An 18,579-nucleotide genomic window follows, 5' to 3' on the forward strand; every position below is an offset into this window, starting at 1 on the left:
AAAGAACATGAGCCATGGACTCCCTGCCTTTCCCTATTTCCTTGGTGATCCCAAGGGTCTTTGCCAATCTGAATCGTTCTATGATTCTATTATTTTATCTGCATGGATTTATTTTCAGGCTAAGAGCCCAGATAACAGAGTGTAACACTTCACCATTAAAAAAAACAGTTATAATAAAGAACAAACTCATGATGGTGAGAAGATGCAGAGATGAATTATAGAGCCTGAAACTAAAAGTTTGCTAAATAATCAGTTATAACAGCATAGGGGATTATAAAACATGATTAAACACATTGAAAACAAGAAAGACAAAGGAAGATGGTGAAGGGAGTATGGAAACAACTCTGTCAACAGAAAAACTTCTATACACAAGCTTGTGAAAATGATGTAGCTCATAAAAAAAATTGTGCTTAGCATTGAAAAACCACCTACAACAACAAAAAGACCATGTTATGAACCATATAAACTCGCGGAAATTTGGCCCAAAGTTTATTAAAAAATACAGGGTTTGATCCAAGCTTCTTATGAAGCCTAGGACAAAACTTCATTGATTTCAGCCCTTTATATAAATATGCATGCATGTTACTATATGTATTGCTGGAGCACATTTTGGCACATTAATATGCATAGTACTAGACTGTGTTTAAGTATATAAATAGAAATTGAATATAAACATATGCATTCATAGCTTCGAAGTTCCATTAGCAACAAAACAGCATAGAGAAATTATTAGCATTTTTACATCATGATTTCTGTTTAAGTTAGATACCAAGCTGTTGCTGATACTTACTTACAAGACATTCAACAAATGGGGAGTCTAGACTGTTTTGTCAGTGTATTTTTATACCTCCTTTAATGTTAAATCGTGATGCTGTGCTGATGAAATGAAGTGCTTTCCTGAGTCTGCAATTTTAAGTTTCTGGTTTTCTTTTTGAAACTCTAGTTTGGCAGTGATCCAGCACTGATAGAGCCAGTTAGCATGACCCTAACCCTTCTGAAAATTACCACTGAGATCAATCTGCACTGAAGACATGAACACCCATGTGAGGATGACCTATGGGATGAAGGTCCCATAAGCGGTAGAGTCCAGGGCTCCTGATTCCCATGGAACAGCACAGGACTGGGCTCCTATTCTTTTAATCTCAATCCTGCTCTCAATCTTTCTCTCTTTTCTAGGGGAAACAAAAGGGAAATTGTGCTTTTGTTCACAAATTTACATGCAACGATGTTGATGCATACATATTTTCTGCAATATTACCTACTAAAAAGAAATATCTATAACCTTAATGGATGAAAATGAACATTATACAAGTGAAGATAGAAAATAGTTTTTCTAGTTCTTTTCACTGTTTTGGAAAATGAACACAATACAGTTAGATCCCTTTAGAAATACCACTGCTTACTATTTATGGAATTTAAAACTATATTATTTAGGTAGCATTTATTTGTGTGCTTCATTGCTCCCCCTAACACACCTTCATTTGTTCAAAGTATGAACTTATTCTAGATTTAAAATGGTAAAAGCAAACCAATGTAAAAACATAATGAAATCACCTTCAAATCTGCTTACGTTCTCGCTTTTCATGCAAACCCCCATCATAAAAATAATCTCCCAAATTTCTCTGAGATTATTCTAGCAAATCCCATGCCCATCAAATCCTAAAACACACTCCACCTGCTAGTGAAACTATCACAGTAATTGTCTGGGCTTTTATCTAATGAATATGCATCAAAGCCGTCAAAACAAAATTCTAATTTAATCTACATTACTAGGGAAAGTTTCTGAAACAAGCTGTTGCAGGGAAATTTATGTAATATGTTGTCAACATTTGGCAGAGACAAGCTGTCTGCTAGAAAGGGCTGATGGAAACCAGTTTCCTACAATCAGTCAGGGAATTCAGTTACCCTGAAGCCAAGCTTTTGGCCACAGATGTGCTGAGAACATCACATCTCATTGTGCCTTTAGCATGCCTGCCCACCTGTGCTTTGCCTCTCTGAAAAGACTGTGCTGATCATCCCTGAAAAGTCTCTTTTTGCCATGTAGGTTTCAGTGAGTCATCATCATCTCTTCTACAATGCACAAGCTCACTGATACCTGCTGGAGCACAGGGGAGTGACAGATGGAAATGCAGTGGATCGTCTGCACAAGACCTGTGCATGAATGCAGCTGCAGACAGATACGTGCCTGACATCAGCATTTGACACAATATAGCATGGGGCAAATCAAAGAAAAATTATTTGAAAACAAGATTAACCAGGATTAACAAACTGCTCTATTTATCCAACAGCCTGCATATGATGCATGCATTGCTTTTGCTTTAATGGCCATCAGAATAATAGTCTCAGCCCCTCATCTTTACTTTTTGCTGTCTCCCATTTCTGTGTAAATAGCACAGAAACCAACTTTACATGCCAGCGTCAGAGAAACATCTACTCAGCTTAGGAAGCAGTAAAATGATCAGTTTAGATGTGCTAAGACAGAATGATCCCTAAGAACTCAACTCAGAAGGAGTCCAGAGATCTCATTAGGTCAAAATAAGTTTTTATAAATACATTAATAATAAAAAAAGAACCACAGGGATTCTATATCCCTTACTGGGTGCAGGGGGGAATGTTGTAACCAAGGATGAGGAAAAGGCTGAGATACTTCTTTGCCTCCATCTTAAATAGTCAGACCAGCTTCCCCCAGGCTATTCAGCCTCTGAGCTGGAAGATAAGGATGGAGAGCAGACCAAATACCCCACCATCCAGGAGGAAGCAGTTAACAATCTGCTTCTGCACCTGGACATGAAAAAGTCTATGGGCCCTGACAGGATCCACCCCAAAGTATTGAGGGAGCTGGCAGGTGAGCTCTCTAAGCCTCTCTCCATCATTTGTCAACAATCCTGGTCAACAGGGGAGGTCCCAGATGACTCGGTGGTGGCTAATATGATGCTCAAAAAGAGCCGGGAGGAGGATCCAGGGAACTACAAGCCTGTCAGCCTGACCTCAATACCTGGAAAGATCATGGAAAGGCTCAAATTGAGTGAGTTCACACAGCAAGTGCAGGGCAGCCAGGGGATCAGGGCCAGCCAGCATGGGATTATGAGAAGGAGGTCTGGCTTGACCAACCTGATCTCTTTCTATGACCATGGGACCTGCCTATTGATGGGGGGAAGGCTCTGGACGTCTATCTAGGCTTTGGTAAGGTCTTTGACACTGTCTCCCACAGCATTCCCCTGGAGAAGCTGGTGAATCATGACATAAACAAGTTTACACTTCACTGGCTGGATGGCTGGGCCCAGATGTGGTAAATGGAGTCAAATCTAGATGGTGGATGGTCACCATTCGTGTCTCTCAGGGCTCAGTTTTGGGGCCACTATTGTTCAGTATCTTTATCAATGATCTGGATGAGAGGATTCAGTGCACCCTCAGTAAGTTTGCAGATGACACCAAATTGGGTGGAAGTGTTGATGTGCTTGAAGGTAGGAAGGCTACAAAGGGATGGATGGATCAATGGGCTGAAGCCAGTTGTATGAAGTTCAATAAGACCAAGTGTTGGGTCCTGCATTTCAGTCACAACACCATGCAATGCTGCAAGATGTGGAAAGAGTGGCTAGAAAGCTGCCCAGCAGGAAAGGATGTGGGGGTACTGGTCGACAAACAGATGAACATAAGCCAGCAGTGTACCCAAGTGGTCAAGAAGGACAACAGCATCCTGGCCTGCATCAGGAATAGCATGGCCAGCAGGAGTAGGTAAGTGATATTGCACTGGTGAGGCTGCAGGTTGAGTACTGTGTTCAGTTCTGGGGCCCTCACTACAAGAAGGACATTGAGGTGCTAGAGTGTTTCCAGAGGAGAGCTACCAAGCTGGTGAAGGGTCTGAAGAACAAGTCATACAAAGAGCAGCTCAGGGAACTGGGGTTGTTTAGTGTGAAGAAGAGGAGGCTGACAGGAGACCACATCACCCTCTACAACTACCTGAAAGGAGGTCATAGGGAGGTGGGAGTTGGCCTCTTCTACCAAGTAGATAATAAAAGGACCAGAGGAAATGGCCTGAAGCTGTGGCAGGGGAAGTTCAGATTGGGTATTATGAAGAATTTCTACAATGAAAGAGTATTCAGGCACTGGAATAGCCTGCCCAGGGCAGTGGTTGAGTCACCATCCTTGAAGGTATTCAAGAAACATGTAGATGTGACACTTTAGGGCATGCTCTAGTGACTGAGGTTGTAGGGGGGGTTGTGGGTGTTTTTTGGTGGGATGTGTGTGGTTGGTTGTGCTTGTTTGGTTTTTTTTTGTGTTGATGGTTGGACTCTGAGATCTCAGAGGTCCTTTCCAACCAGGACAATTCTGTGATTCTGTGAAATACGTGTTGTCAAGTAAACACATTTTTTTTTTTTTTATATGTAGAAAATGTTTATGAAAACAGTAGAAACTTTTCATTCAGCTTCTGATTCCACAAAAAAATGAAGTACCTGCATATTTGTATGAAATCTTGTTACTTATTATTTACGCCTTTTCTGAACAGCAATGGAATGACTGAAAAAGTGATTTTGCTGAAGCAAGGCCATACATAATCTCAAACACCTTTGATGATATACTGGTGGGACCCAACCACCAATCTCATGTACACTTTCACTTTAACATTTGGTATGAACAGCAACTGCTTCAACAGGTGAGGATACATGAGTGGATTAAGATAACAAGGGGAGAAAAGAGATGGATATTTCAGTAAATGAAGAAACAATATGGGATAAGCACATGGACCTTCAGGGTTACATATGCTATGGTTTTTTTGAGCCTTTGCAGTTATGTTTTATGTGGTAACAATAGATTGAGACAACTCCTATAGTGTTTAATTCATACTCCTCTTAAAACAGCATGCTACATGACCCAAAACAGTGTGTAATTTGTTGCTTCTTGCTTTAATTTAATTTTGAGGACTCTTGATGAGGGTTTGGAGCATTCTGAGTCAAAATTAAAGTAATAACGTATAGGAAATAGATATTTTTTAATTGTTTATAACTTTTAGAATTATGTTCCTAGACTAAGAAACTAGGGCTTGGTTCCTTTTTTCCATCTTAGAATTGTATGCTACATTTTAGTCAAAGAACTATGCTATGGTTATGACATAAAGTCAATTTACAGTGGTTTTAGCTAAACTGAAAGAGTCTTCTGGTCTTCCAAAAAGCAGGTGCATATACAAAATTGATGAACTACAGGCAAGGCACAAATGTAAGCACTAAGATTTTTAACAAAAAACAAAATGAATTAAATTTAGATAATATTTATTCTTACTAATACTAAGTAATTAATCTAAAATGAACAATCTCATTTAAGAAAAAAAAAAAAAAAAAAAAAGCTGTAACAGTTTCAGTCAATTCCATAAGCAAATTCTTGTATCTTCTGAAGGAATTAATCCATGTTCCAAAAATAGAACCATTCTACAGATTTGTCAGCAGTGTGCACTAATATTGAAGAAAGAGTTGCCTATTAAATGTAAACTTGGATGCACAGAAACCTTGCCCTTGGCATGTATAACAAGGCATTCTGGGAGAAATCAAAAGCCTTCTAAGAACTGATGAGCAAATGTGATTTAACACCAAGGAAGAATTTGATCCCCATACATTTGTTTACATACAAACCAGATAAATAACTAAAAAGCCCTCTCCTTTCAAAGGCAGAACTGCTTTGTGAACACATGTAGCAGGCTGCCTTGCAGGGAGGGATTATACCTGCTCCTGCCTGTGAGCATCGACTGCTGGTGTGCAGCATGGCAGGAACACTGTCTGCCTTGAAATAAGCAGAGCTCCCAGGGACCTGCCATGTCACTCGAGTATTTCATAATGTTAAACCCAAGTGATGTGATGCAACTACAGGAAAGATAAGTACAAACTAGAAACATGTTCACTGGGTATTTGAAACTGGAGCAACAGACTCCTGAATTCCTAACTCCTGCAAATTAATTCTGCAACAGATTTAACTGCCCTGACTCAGTTTCCCTCTCTGTAAACTGACAGAATGTGGCCTCTGTTTATGAGAGTTAATAACCACTTTTCATAAATACTTGAAGCACATACCTAGTATGATTAAGCTGATGCATTTTTAGTAATTCTGGGCAGTGAGAGTTCTTCCCTGCTAGGATGTGCTAGAATTATCTGAAGAGAAGGATTATCTTAGTCACTGGGAGGGAAAAATAGCCCAATGTGCCTTATATCATACAACTATAAATTCAATAAGGAATTCAATGGTAGCCTTCAGGAAAATCTGCCAAAATGTTCTTTGTCCATGGTTTCTTACCCCATTTAAGCAGAATGTATCACCTGCTTAAAAACATGCCTGGGCTATTTCATTTCTGACTAAACAAAACAAGTGCAGAGTTTTAGAAATCCCCACTTGTTGTTTTTGGACACCTAATGACCATCTTCTGGTAACTCATACTGTTAGCATCTTACTGCCTGTTTTAACCTTACAGTTTACACCTTGTGCTATATTATGTGAATACTGCAAATTCTTCAGGGTGGCTTTTTTCTTTTTTAAAGAAAATGAATGCAGAGCTAAAGTCTCATTTAAAAAATATTACTGGCTGGGTACAAGTTAACCTAGAAAGACTAGATTTTTACTTGTTCTGGCAGAACTGAAATGCTTCACATTTATGCTTGAATACTATATATTCCTTATTCCCTCTTCCTGCTCATGAAATCTGAAGGATTCACACAGTGAATTTTTTTTCTTTAAAAAAAAAAATCATCTAATAACTTGTGCTCATGATTTTCAGCTGAAGGCACATAAAGTGCTCCTTGTGGGCACATCATCAGATAAAGCAAAGCTCTGTCACATACAGCTGTAAAAACTGGTCATTATAAACATGAATTGAAAGTAAGTCAAGTATCTTGATTTTAGAAAGAACAGATGTTACAGACACAGGTCAGATTCATTAGCATTAATAAATGATAAACATAGATCAATCAACAATCTTTGCAGCAGTTGCATTTGGAAGAAACCTGGTGTCAGTGATATTAGAGAACATTCCCATTCTGTAGGGTTCTTTTGAACTCCTAAATCCATGAGCAGCAAGAGCTGACCTCCAATGTAATTACTGTCTGTGCTGTTCAACAATGGAGGCAGCGCAGGCCACTGCAGCTCTGCCCCTTGCCTCCCCAAATCACCATTCATACAGGTATGTAAATAGCAATTCATGATTGGCACAAGGGAGGGAAGTTACAACCTGGAAATCATCTAATGAAAGTTAATTTCAGTTAAATATTATTCAAGAATCCAGAGGCATTTTGCCTGGTCGTTTGTGGGAAGGCTGCTGGCATGGATGTAAAACGGAGCATGAGCTCAGGGTTGGCTTCTGCTCCCAGTTTATGTTGATTCGCCCGTAAGATTAATGTAGAGAAAAATCAGCAAAGAAACTTACGATCAAATCTACCTTTTTGGTAAAATTTTGGGGTTTTCTGACACGTTACAGGCTCCTACATAAGCATCTGTCTTCATCATTCTAAATACTGAGCTTCTCAAAAAACGTACCTACTAAAATAGAATGTTGAAATACCCTGAAAAATCTGGCTTGTAACAAGTTTCTTTCATTTATTTATTTCTCACTCTAAAAAAATAAATATTCTAATCCTTGTGCAGTTGTGCCTTTGTGATTTGTCTGTAAGGCTATCAGTAATACACAGAGGAATATCATAAACAAATCCTACAAAGATGCTTATATGTATGTATTTAAAATAACAAATTAATGCACCATGTATGGATTTATGCATATAAACACACAAATGATAGAAACTTTTATTTTTACATCTCTAAACAAAATGCTTCAATGTAATATAAAAATCCCTCATGTAAATATTTTTGGACTCTACAGGCTTGAAGACCCTTTGTCTTGTGTAACTTGGAGTTTCATATGGTCATTCATTTCATACCCCTAAACAGGTGAAGCAAAAGTTTGTATTTCATACAAAACTGCATACATATGCACATCTATATAAATTAATAACATACAAACATATATAGCAGCACAGTTCTGCCACCTTGACTCATGCTGAGAAGTTTCAATTTCAGTTTTACTGTAAATAGGGCAGCAGCATCAGACCTTTTACAAAGGTAAGTATTATTACTGTTTGCTTTATAGCCATCATATTACATTTGTTAAACTCCACTATTTAAGGAATAAATAGCCATTTCACAGTTTCTGCAAAGTGCTAAGAAGTGGGCTATTGCATAAAACTAGTTGTGTGTACATCTTTTTCTGAGGAGATAAAATATCGGTCAAATTCTACTCATTTCTTCCCACACTTCCCAGCAGCTTTGACTCTTTGTGCTGATGTTTCATTAGCAGTTAGAGAAAGGTGACTCTACTAATAATTTTGAGCACCATTTGTCTTATAAGGAGCAAAGTTAATGTAAAAATAGAAAAAGATATCACACTTTAGTATGAAGTATTATTTTGCTGAGATCTAATTGTTCATTCCTCAGTCAAAAACAGCACATGGAATGCCACCAGCATTCACTGCAGGTTTCAGAAATGGCACTCACAAGTGGCACAACTCCAAAAAAAGATGGAATAGTTGGTATGTGGTTGGGAGCAAGCCCTAACCCAGCAGAAACACTTTCACAAAGTCAGACTATGGTCTGCAGGGGTCATCTCCTACCACACAATATTTATCTGATGATAACACACTAGCAGTCACTACAGTAGCTGTGTATTCTTCTGCTTAATAAATCATCATGTGTTTGTAAAGTTCATTTACACCCTCTTTTATCAAATTATTTTGTTTCTTCTTCCAAGGGAATAAGAAACAGGACGTATTTAATTTTTATTGTCCTAACCTCACTACAGCATCAAAGTAAGAGACTGGGAACCAGTCTCAACGTCGGTCTATTTTTACATACATCATGCAGGGCGTTGAGTGGGAACAGAGAGGAAGGCAACTCAAAAAGCCGTCAGAAATATTCCAGGGAAATGTGCCTGCCTTCCTCACAGCTCTGTTCCTGGTTTTGAGAGGCACATGGGCAGGTGGCTGCGCGTTGCCACCACTGCGAAGCCGAGCAGAAGGGCACCTCCTGAGCCACCGCGCTACAGCTTCAGCTGTGAAACAGGAGAGTGCAAAAAGCCTCACAGTGAGCAGGAGCGATGAAACAGCCTACAAATCACCTTTCCACACAGTCCAAGTAAATCAGCAGCCAGATAATTTCCTGAAAAAGAGGATTTATATCTCATTAAAAAAAAAAACCAACAAATCCTTCTTAATGTATCCTACCTAAAGCCAAAACCTGCATTCATTGAAGTGAGCAGCAAACTTTCTAGTGTCAGTTATGACTGAGCTAATCAAACAGTTCAGCTCCCTACAAATAAGTAAGTTTTGTTTTTCTGTACCCTGAATGAATGGATTCCTCAGGCCAGGTATGTACTGTCTCATCAGAAAAGGTCCTTCCACTCCTACTAAACATGCTGGAATTCTGTTTCCTTAAAAGCTTTGTCTTTGTAAACAAAAAACTCAGGAATAAATCAGAGTAGCCTGCTTACCTTCTTTAGAATCTTTCCTTTAATGTAATTTTACTGTATTCTTTCTCCGAAGTAAAAGAAATGCTAGAATGAAACAGACTATATATACTCTGTGAGAATACACCTTTCATCCATTAATGACACTGGAATATCTTCAATATTAGCCATCCTGCTCTTCATCCAGTCTGCCCTGTTCCGTGCTTGCCTTGTCATCACGCTTCACTTAGCAAATACTTTTATCAAACCATCCACGGTCATGTCCAGTCCTTAGTCCAGAGCAGGTATTGTTAATTCAGAACCCAAAAATATGTCTTCATATTTCAAATTCATTGCAAGAAGTAAGAAATTCTAGCCTGACTGAATGACAGTAACACCATCCATTTATTGCTTTCTGTTAAAGCATTACATTTGGTTATTTTATGACTTGGAGAGAGCTGCCTATTAGTATGGCTTGACAAGCTGCTTCTGCCAGTTAACAAAGCTGTCTTTTTAATGCACTACACATCACAATACACTGTTAAAACTCCTCTGAGTTGGCTACTTCGTTTCAAATTCATACAGCAGGGAATAAAGATCAGGTAGAGCAGGGGGAACAAAGATCAGCTAGAGAAGAAAGGTAAGCACTTTTACTATTGGAACTTACAGAATTTGAAGACAAAACGAGCTGTTTTACACCAAAAATGCCAAGTTCATCACAGATGCCTTGAGAATGATCTATCTACTGATGCGGTTTTGGTCGGGATAACTAACAGTTTACACAGAAAAAAATGGTAAATTGCCTGAAAGGTTGTAGAGATAGTTAGCTGTAAACACAGGGATCAATTCAGGCTCATTACTACTCCCAAAACCTGTACAATATTGGCCAGCAGTAATTCAAAAGTAGTATAATTAACAGCGATCAGACAGATATTCTAATTTGCTTTTTTAATGCTACTCCCTAACCTAAGGGATATTAAAAGAACCTAAGAAAATAGTTTGCATGGACCGTTAGTAGCTTTGATATTTCACAAGGCATTTTCACCTGACCTTTAATTTTTAGTGCAGTGTTTTTCATTTGTAGGGTATCACTTCAGAAAGGGTCGCCATTAAGTATTTTAAAAACTCCATCAATATTACTTAAAGTGGAATTTGTAAGCAAAGCTCTCACCTTATGGGAGTATTTCCCACCCGAATCACAGAGAAGAAGCTACAAAATTTTAAGCAATATGAAGCAATTTCCAATGGCATAATACGTTGCTACTAGCTTTGTATGCCTCTGCATTGCCACTGAAGAAAGCAAAACATCTGCCTTAATTTATTTGTTAAAAAATAATATTAAAATGGCTATATATGTCATTGGTCATGTAAGATCAATATTTATATTAGTGTTTTTTCTACTTACGTAATACTTTGAAGGAAAGTTGAAATATTTTATTCCCTCTCAAAGTAAAATGCACCATTTTATTGTCCTCACACTTACATGCTATTGCTAGGAAGATACAACTCTGCTGTAACCTAATCGTCTGCTATTTAGATATGGACTCATGAATCCCATATTTTCATTCTAAATTTAAGTTCAGTCATCGTAGCTAATGTCCTTGATGTTATCTCAAATTGCTATCATTACACGGATCACTAGAAATTGGAAGTAATACTAAAAAAGAAAAGAAAAAAGAAAGGTACCAAATTAGATGATGGATAAAGGTTTAATCAATTTAATTTTATCACCAAATCCAGTCCCTTCCTCTCGAGCTGTCAGGGGATGAGATAAGCGGAACACATCTTGAAGCACGACACAATTCAGTTGTGGGGAAGGAGTTGTGTCCCTGAACCTCGAGCCAAGATGAAACATGCTCATTTATTACTTTGGCATTGCAGGATGATGAAGAACCAAGCTGGTTTCCTCCCTCTGTCCTCAGCACAATCTTTCTATTTCATTAATTTTTCATGGAATTTCATTTCACAATAATTCTACCTCTCTCACCCACTTGCTGCTCTTAGTTAGTTTATTCTGTCCACTTTTATTTTGTGTCCCGTTGTACCAGCAGAAACCTCAGCCATGGCCTTCCACCACATCAGGGATACCCGATTCCCTCTTTTCCAGTAATTAAGTTTAATTGCTAACTCTATAAAATGGAATTACAAATAAGGTGGGTTATTTGTCGTATTATGCTGGAAAATAACTCAGAAGGGACATATTTCCAACAACCCATTTCATACTTTCTATATGTTGATTCCTAAGAAGTTGCCAGAGGCTGCTGAAGTGTGGCCATTTTAGTATTATCAGTAAACAGCAACTCTGCCTTTGTTTGGTCTACTTGGAATCATTTATCTCAGAAAACAATCCTTCTTTTAAAAAATCTGTACCACAGGCTATGAAATCTGCAGAAGCCACACTGAAGTTGCTGTGCTGAATTCTGCCAGTACTCTGCCATATTACAGAGCTCTGGAGAAAACCTAACAAGAACCCACAAATCTAGCAACTTCCTATAAAACCCTCAACATTTAAACTGTATTTCTCTAAATAATTAGGCATAGTTTTATAACCCCTGGCCCTTTTATACGCAGAGGTTAAAAAACAAACAAGAAAAAGCAAACAGAGAGAGAAACATAAAATACCTATTACTGCTTTTACATGACATTAGTACGCAGACAATATAGCAAGCACCTGTATTTATTTTCAATAGGTTTTTGCAAAATTAAGACATTTACTTCCCCCTAGGAGTTAATGTACTTATTTTCTAAATAATAATGCAAATATTTCTACCTGTACTAATTTGACAAATAGCTATCAATAGCCACATTTTAGCTTTTTAACACACTTTTTGTATGTAGTGTAAAACTGAATTAAATCACTGTGCAAATACCTGCTTGCAACGGACACTGCAAGGACATTTAATGTTGTCTTCAAGTCAGGATCTTTATACTGAAATGACTGCTGGATTTCATAAGCAAAAAATTAAGATGCATGCAAATTAATTACTGGACAATGTTATTATACACTGGAATCACACTCAAGTGTCCTACACTTTTACAGTGCTCAATTTGCATATATGGACATTCTCTCTCTGTGTCTCTTGCAGCACACGGTTTTTATTGGTTTTTAGCCTAACTGCACAGGGAAATTCAGCTATTCAGATAATGCAGTTTGTTTTCCTTGCTTGAACTTGCTTTCTGCCCCCAGAAAACTCCTAATACAGAGCACCCAGATATAAAAGAAACAGAGCAAAGTGCTATGCTATACCCAGAAACACAAATTTATCATTCACACCAATCAGGACAAAAATTTAACTGAAAACATGAAAAGTACATCAGAAGGGGAAGACCAGCGCTATCAAACAGAATAATATCTAATTCTACTGCTACACATTCCTAGATATTCTATCGGGCAATGTCTCCACCTTGTTTGAAGCACGGTTCATATGTAACGTGTAATAAAATATGATTAACTTGTATAAATAATTTGCTGTGTCCATCTCCTTAAGGAGTGGGGAGGTGACTGATAATTGAATTTCCTTACTCTGTTTAATACTCAATGTACCTTTAAAACTAGAGTGAAATTCTTTGTCTACATGTGTCCATGGGTATCTCTGCTTGTGCATGTGTAAACATACATGGGTAGTTACACACTTTAAAGCATCTACTAAAAGTATTTTTGCTATAAACAAAATACCTGCTGGAAAATAGTCAAAGGCAAGTGTCTTTGGTGTAACTCTCTAAAAAGATCTTTCAGAATCTCTTAAACAGATCAAACCTGCAAAACAGTGGAGCCCATGTTAATTCTCATAAAGACATAGTAATTTATGAGCCTAATAAACATCTTCTTGATTAGTCTCCAGGATAGTCAGTTTGTTAAACAACACTATTGCATTAAATAGCATCAAAAAATACACAGAATGATATGATCAGTAAATAAACTAGCGTAATAGTAAAAGCCAACAGGTTTTATACCAGGCATGTTTTAAGTGACAGGCATTTTTGCCTGCATAAATTTACAGGAGTGTGTATTTTTAGGAATATGTACTGTGATTACATAGAAAATAAAATCAAAATAATGTGAACATAAGCATTGCTCCTTATATTTACTATGCTACCCAACCACATCATTTGGAAAGTGGTTACAGTAGCACATTTGGAGGAATAAAAGAAGACATTTTTTTTTTAAAGAAATTAGTTCTTCAAGTGCACATTTTTATTGATATTGGCCAGTCAAGCATTTTCTAGAATGCCATCAACCTTTAGTTGTGTATTCTACAAATCGCTGTCATCTACCAAGTTACAGTTTAGCAAGTTTCTGTGGTTTTTTTTTAAAGACATTTAACTTCCACCTTATTTTGGCAACACACAGACCAAACAAAGGAAGCATCAGATAAGTCTTATTGAAAACCACCACTTTCGTCTGCTTCATAGAAACAAAATGAACACTAACAATTTGTTCTGTTTCTCCACTGTATAGATCAATAGATAACTCTCTTCTCTTGGCTAAGTACAGAGCAGCTAAGGCTAGGCTCACTTTGCAATTTCCTAGAAAAGTAGTTTTGTTAGAACAAATACAGCATAAATAAGTCTGCAGAGTACAACCAAAGTACTTAAGGAAGATTTAAGGAGACTGAGTAACAGAGCTCTCTCTTTGCTTAGTATTTTAAAATTTATTCTGTAACAGAGTGTAAAAGACAGTAAAAGATCCAGAGTAACAAGTCGAGGTTACACACCTACTCGAAGTCCTGGTATTTCTGCATGTCTGCTGTTTTTACTTGTGCACATCTTTATTTGTTACTATGGTTCTGAATATACAGAGTTAAAATAGTGACAATCAAATTATGCAGTCTAGCATTTAGCATTTAACCAGTTACTATATCAAACCTGCTGCAACACCTTTCTAAAAAGTTACCAAATTCTGTGCTTACTGGCTTTAACATAATAACTAAAAGACACTTAGTTAATGGCACCTACAAATTACGTTTTCTAGAATCAGAAGAAATAGTATATCCAGAGCATCAGACTGAATTGATGAGCTCGCCGACTAAAACTTGTGTTAGTCCCACATAATGATGACAATTACAGGTGAGCTGGTATTTACTGCTTAGATGAACACTTGGAGTGAGCATCTCTGCAATCAAATGCCTTGCAGCTGGGCATCCCTGGCACGCTGCTTCTCGTACCAGTTAATTTTACTTTAAAGTGTTCACAGCCTGTTAACTTCGGCTTTTTCAGGCAAAACATCAAAAACCAGGCAGCAGTGTGTCATCCCCTCTACAGGGAAAAACAGGACAACCTTGCGAAAAGCTTTTATCTAGGGCATATTCCCTGTTCGCAATGACATCCGGTAGCTTCACTTTTCGTGCTTATGGCAACTAGCCGTTTCCTAACAGAGGTTTGCTTAGGGAAGGGGAACAGCACCAAAACAGCAAAACTCGGTGGACCTTATCTAAACTAATGAAAAAAAAAAAAAAAAAGAAAAGGAAAAATGAAATAAAAGAAAAAAGAGGCAGTTTGGGGGACGCAACCCACCGGCCGGGAGCTGCGCGCTGCCCCGAGAGGCTCCGCGCCGCGCTCTGCTCTGCCCGGGTCACGTCCTGGCCCCGGCATCGGCGGGTACCGGGGCACAGAGGGACAAGAGGCAGCTCAGGCTCAGGCTGCCCGGGCCGGCGCCGGGCGGGGGCAGCGCCGGGGCCGCGGGAGCTCCCGGGACAGCTCCGCCGCACCGCGCTGCCTCGGACGGGGTTCCCCCCGAGCCCCCGCCCGCCGGCATCGAAACCTCAGGCCAAAACAAAGAGAAGAGAAAGCAAACACTAGTCCTCCGCGGGGGCAGCGGCGGCTCCTCTCCTCCCCGGCCGGACCCAGGTGGCGGCGGATGGGAGCGATGGGGAAGGTACCGCCCGCTCCGGCCGTCGGGACAGCGGCAGGACCGCTGCTGTCGTGCGCCATGCACGGACAATGAAAACAGGAGCAGCCGATGTGCCTGCCGGGGCGCGTGTGCAGGAGACAAGCAGAAAGAGAGAGAGAAAAAAAAAATAATAAATTTCCCTTACCTTTCCTCTTTGATCTTCTCCTCCGCCTCCTCTTGGACTTGCATTTCAGCTGCCCGCTCGGCCCTCCCGACGCCCTGCTGCTGCCCAGGACGGATGTCATGTTTGTACTTGAACGAAACAGCACCGCGCCGAGATGTTCTCCCGCGGAGTTTCTCCTCTTTCTGGAGGCGGCTTTTATAGCGCGGCAAGGAGGGCGGGCGGGCTGCTCGGCGCTGCCCAGCGAGGGTCGCTCCTCCGCCCCGACGTGCCGTACCCGGCCGGGGCGATGACCGGGGGTAGTCGCGGCGGTTCCACCGGCCTTGCTCCCACTTTTTGCACCTCTGCGAGTTGCTGAGCATGGGCAGCGGCCGCTTTGAAGCCAATGGTGCGGGGCAGGTGGGGGTTGGAGGCGGGGGGTGGGGGGCGGATTTGCTGCTGCAAAGTCTCCCGCAGCCCAATCGCTCCCGCCGCCCTGCTCTGACATCAGCTCCGCCAGCCCTCGCCCCCAAACTCCGTTTCCCCAGGGGAGCCGGCTGTGCCCGGCTCCCGGCAGAAAGCGAGGGCGAATGGCCCCGGAGGGAATAAAAACATCCTGCCATCTCGTCTGGGAGAGCCGGAGGGGTAGCTAGCACGAAGGGAGGCTACAGGCAGGATTTCAAGCCTTTTCTTTCTTATTTTTCTTTCTTTTTTTTCTTTCTTTCTTTTTTTTTTTTTCTTTGTAGCTTTAGACCATGTGGACACTGAATACTCTGCTTTCAGACTCACAGAAATGCCGCCGCTGACCTCCCCTGCCAAACACTTATTAACTAGTTCAGTAATTACAATGCTTATTATTCCCAGGAAAATAATATGAGTTACTGTGGAAGGATCCAGGTGTCAAAGAAACCTTATGCAAGAGGATAAGTGCAGCGATTCCCCTTGAATCTCCAGTTATTCTTAAGATAACGTGCTCTGCTAAATGCACGATCAAGGGCAAAAGCTCTGTGCAAAGAGGAGCGTGTTGTCGCTCAGACTCATACATTAACGCTGCAGTGCCTCATTTAGGCGACTGTGCAATTAAAGTGTCGGGAGCAGAGGGGCTTTTACAGAGAGGAAAGATGACAACAGCATTCCTCTGAAAAGCTTGACTACAAAGCATTACATGTTCATTACAAAAAGCCAGGGTATGCAACAGATAAGGCACTGCTTTAAGTTACAAAGGCCCTGCTGCTTCTGTGCTCTATCTTCCTTAGTTATTACCTAACTTAAAAATATGTATCTGGAAACGTAGGTAGTGAACAGAAAATGGAAGAATATAAAGAAAAAATTATGCTAAATAATTAATGTCATCATTAGTGCCTACTGCATTTGTAGTCGGCTGGAGGAGCACAGTAAAACCCTGTTTATCAGAACTCCTTGAATCTAAAACTTCCTCTTGTTAGAATGTAGGTTACCCAGCTCCTGCTGCTAAGCACTTCCACTGCAACTCTCCCAGCCGTTAGAAATCCTCTGTGTTTGGCTGGTTTAAGTCTCTGTCATTTTTGGATGAGCCAGAGCTACACTTTACACAGATTTTCAAGTCAAATAAAGAAAAATATTTCCATAAAAGTTTCTAAAAGTCTCTGAAGTGTCAAGATGTTGTGACCTTCTGGACCCCGTCCTCCATGGAGCAGGTCACATATGGTAAGAAGGCCCGTGTACCCTCACTTTTAGCTATGTGGTACATAGAAAGCACAGGGGGTAACTGCCCCTGCTACTTTACCAGCGAAGGTAAGGGAGCCTGTGAATTCAGACCAGCATTGCTTGAATGCCAGATAAAATCAAGGAAACCCTGCATGAAGGCAGTTTTTTTACACCCAAAGCTTCTACAGGCTGCTTTGTTGGGTTTTTTTAAGGTACACATCACCCAAAAGAATCAAACCTTTGAACTGCTACATAGCTTAAGTAAACATCTCTTTAAAATGCTTCTGTCTGTTTGAGGAAGAAAAACATGTCTGTGGGAAAACAGAGAGGCAATCACTACTTTTTGTTTTTAGCTTGAGCCTTCAGTCTTTAACCTTTCTCCCTTTTTTCTTCTGGTTTTTGTTGTTCTGACCACAGCTGACCCTCATCTATTAAAGTGGCAACAACTTGTAGTTACGTGTGAAGTAGAAATGCTACTGCAAAACACAACTGCACATTCAACTGCACATCAAACTTCTGACCAGTCTGGAATTTAAGTCACTCAATTTAGAAGCCAGATGTAGAAAAGTGCCTTCTATGCTTCAGTACCAATCTGTGCTCTATCCATTAGGGATCTAAAAGAACAGCAAGATACAGTCAGAAAGAAAATGAGCATCCCAGAACATTCACCCCTTTTTAAGAGTGGCTTCAAGCTCAACACATTCTTTAAACTTTCTGAAGACGTTCTTTCTGATAACATTTTGCTATATTCTGAAAATTACTGGAACATGAAACTGAGGTGGGAAAAGAGAGACTGCCTAGGTGGCATTGCCAGTCCCCGGAGAAGTCATTCTACCAAGGCAACCTGAAAAGCACTATCTTTCAATGCTAACAATTTCATGAACTGCTTTCAGGTCTAGACACAGTTATGAGAAAGTGTCAGCAAGTCAACATGAGCAACAGCTGAACTGTGCTGTTAGTATAGCTCCCGTGTAGGCTGGTTTCAGGATTGCTGAAGGCATGAAGACAGCAGGAGTCATGCAGGTGGAAGGTCTCCCCTTGGCCACAAGGAGAGGTAGAGGGCAGTAATTTTTTATACCATCCAGCTACAAAGTCAAGAGGATTCCTTAAATGTGTGGTGCTTAATCCTCTTGTTCTCCACAAGGCAAGGAATCAGTTTCTCCACTCAGTGACATCCACTCTTTCAACACCCTTTTTAAACTTAAATGCAAGATTACCAATCCCACACAGCTGGATCTGTCTCTTCTCCCAGACAAACATGTAGATGATTTCAAGCACTATGTTAAAGTGATATCAATGCAACTTAGGAAACAGAAAACCAGTACCGATGATATGGGAAAGAAGCTAAATTGTAAACAACACCAGGTCTCTTTCTATTTATGGTCTCATGTCTACTAGTGGTCAATGCACTTGATAGTCTTACAACTCCACAGA

The 18,579-nt window shown here is 40.0% G+C and overlaps 1 protein-coding gene across 3 annotated transcripts in view; it reads right to left on the reverse strand.

The window, feature by feature from the left end:
- The window catches only part of ADARB2 (adenosine deaminase RNA specific B2 (inactive)), a 311,305-nt gene extending 295,597 nt beyond the window's left edge, over positions 1 to 15,708 (reverse strand). For all 3 annotated transcript variants that reach the window (XM_051611939.1, XM_051611941.1, XM_051611940.1), the window contains exon 1: positions 15,505 to 15,708. In XM_051611939.1, coding sequence (XP_051467899.1) covers positions 15,505 to 15,604 — 100 coding nt within the window. In that variant the 5' untranslated portion in view covers positions 15,605 to 15,708. The remainder of the gene's footprint in view (positions 1 to 15,504) is intronic.
- Positions 15,709 to 18,579: the final 2,871 nt, after the last annotated feature.

The sequence above is a fragment of the Apus apus genome, chromosome 2, assembly GCF_020740795.1.
Source record: "Apus apus isolate bApuApu2 chromosome 2, bApuApu2.pri.cur, whole genome shotgun sequence".
NCBI classification, from domain to species: Eukaryota; Metazoa; Chordata; class Aves; order Apodiformes; family Apodidae; genus Apus; species Apus apus.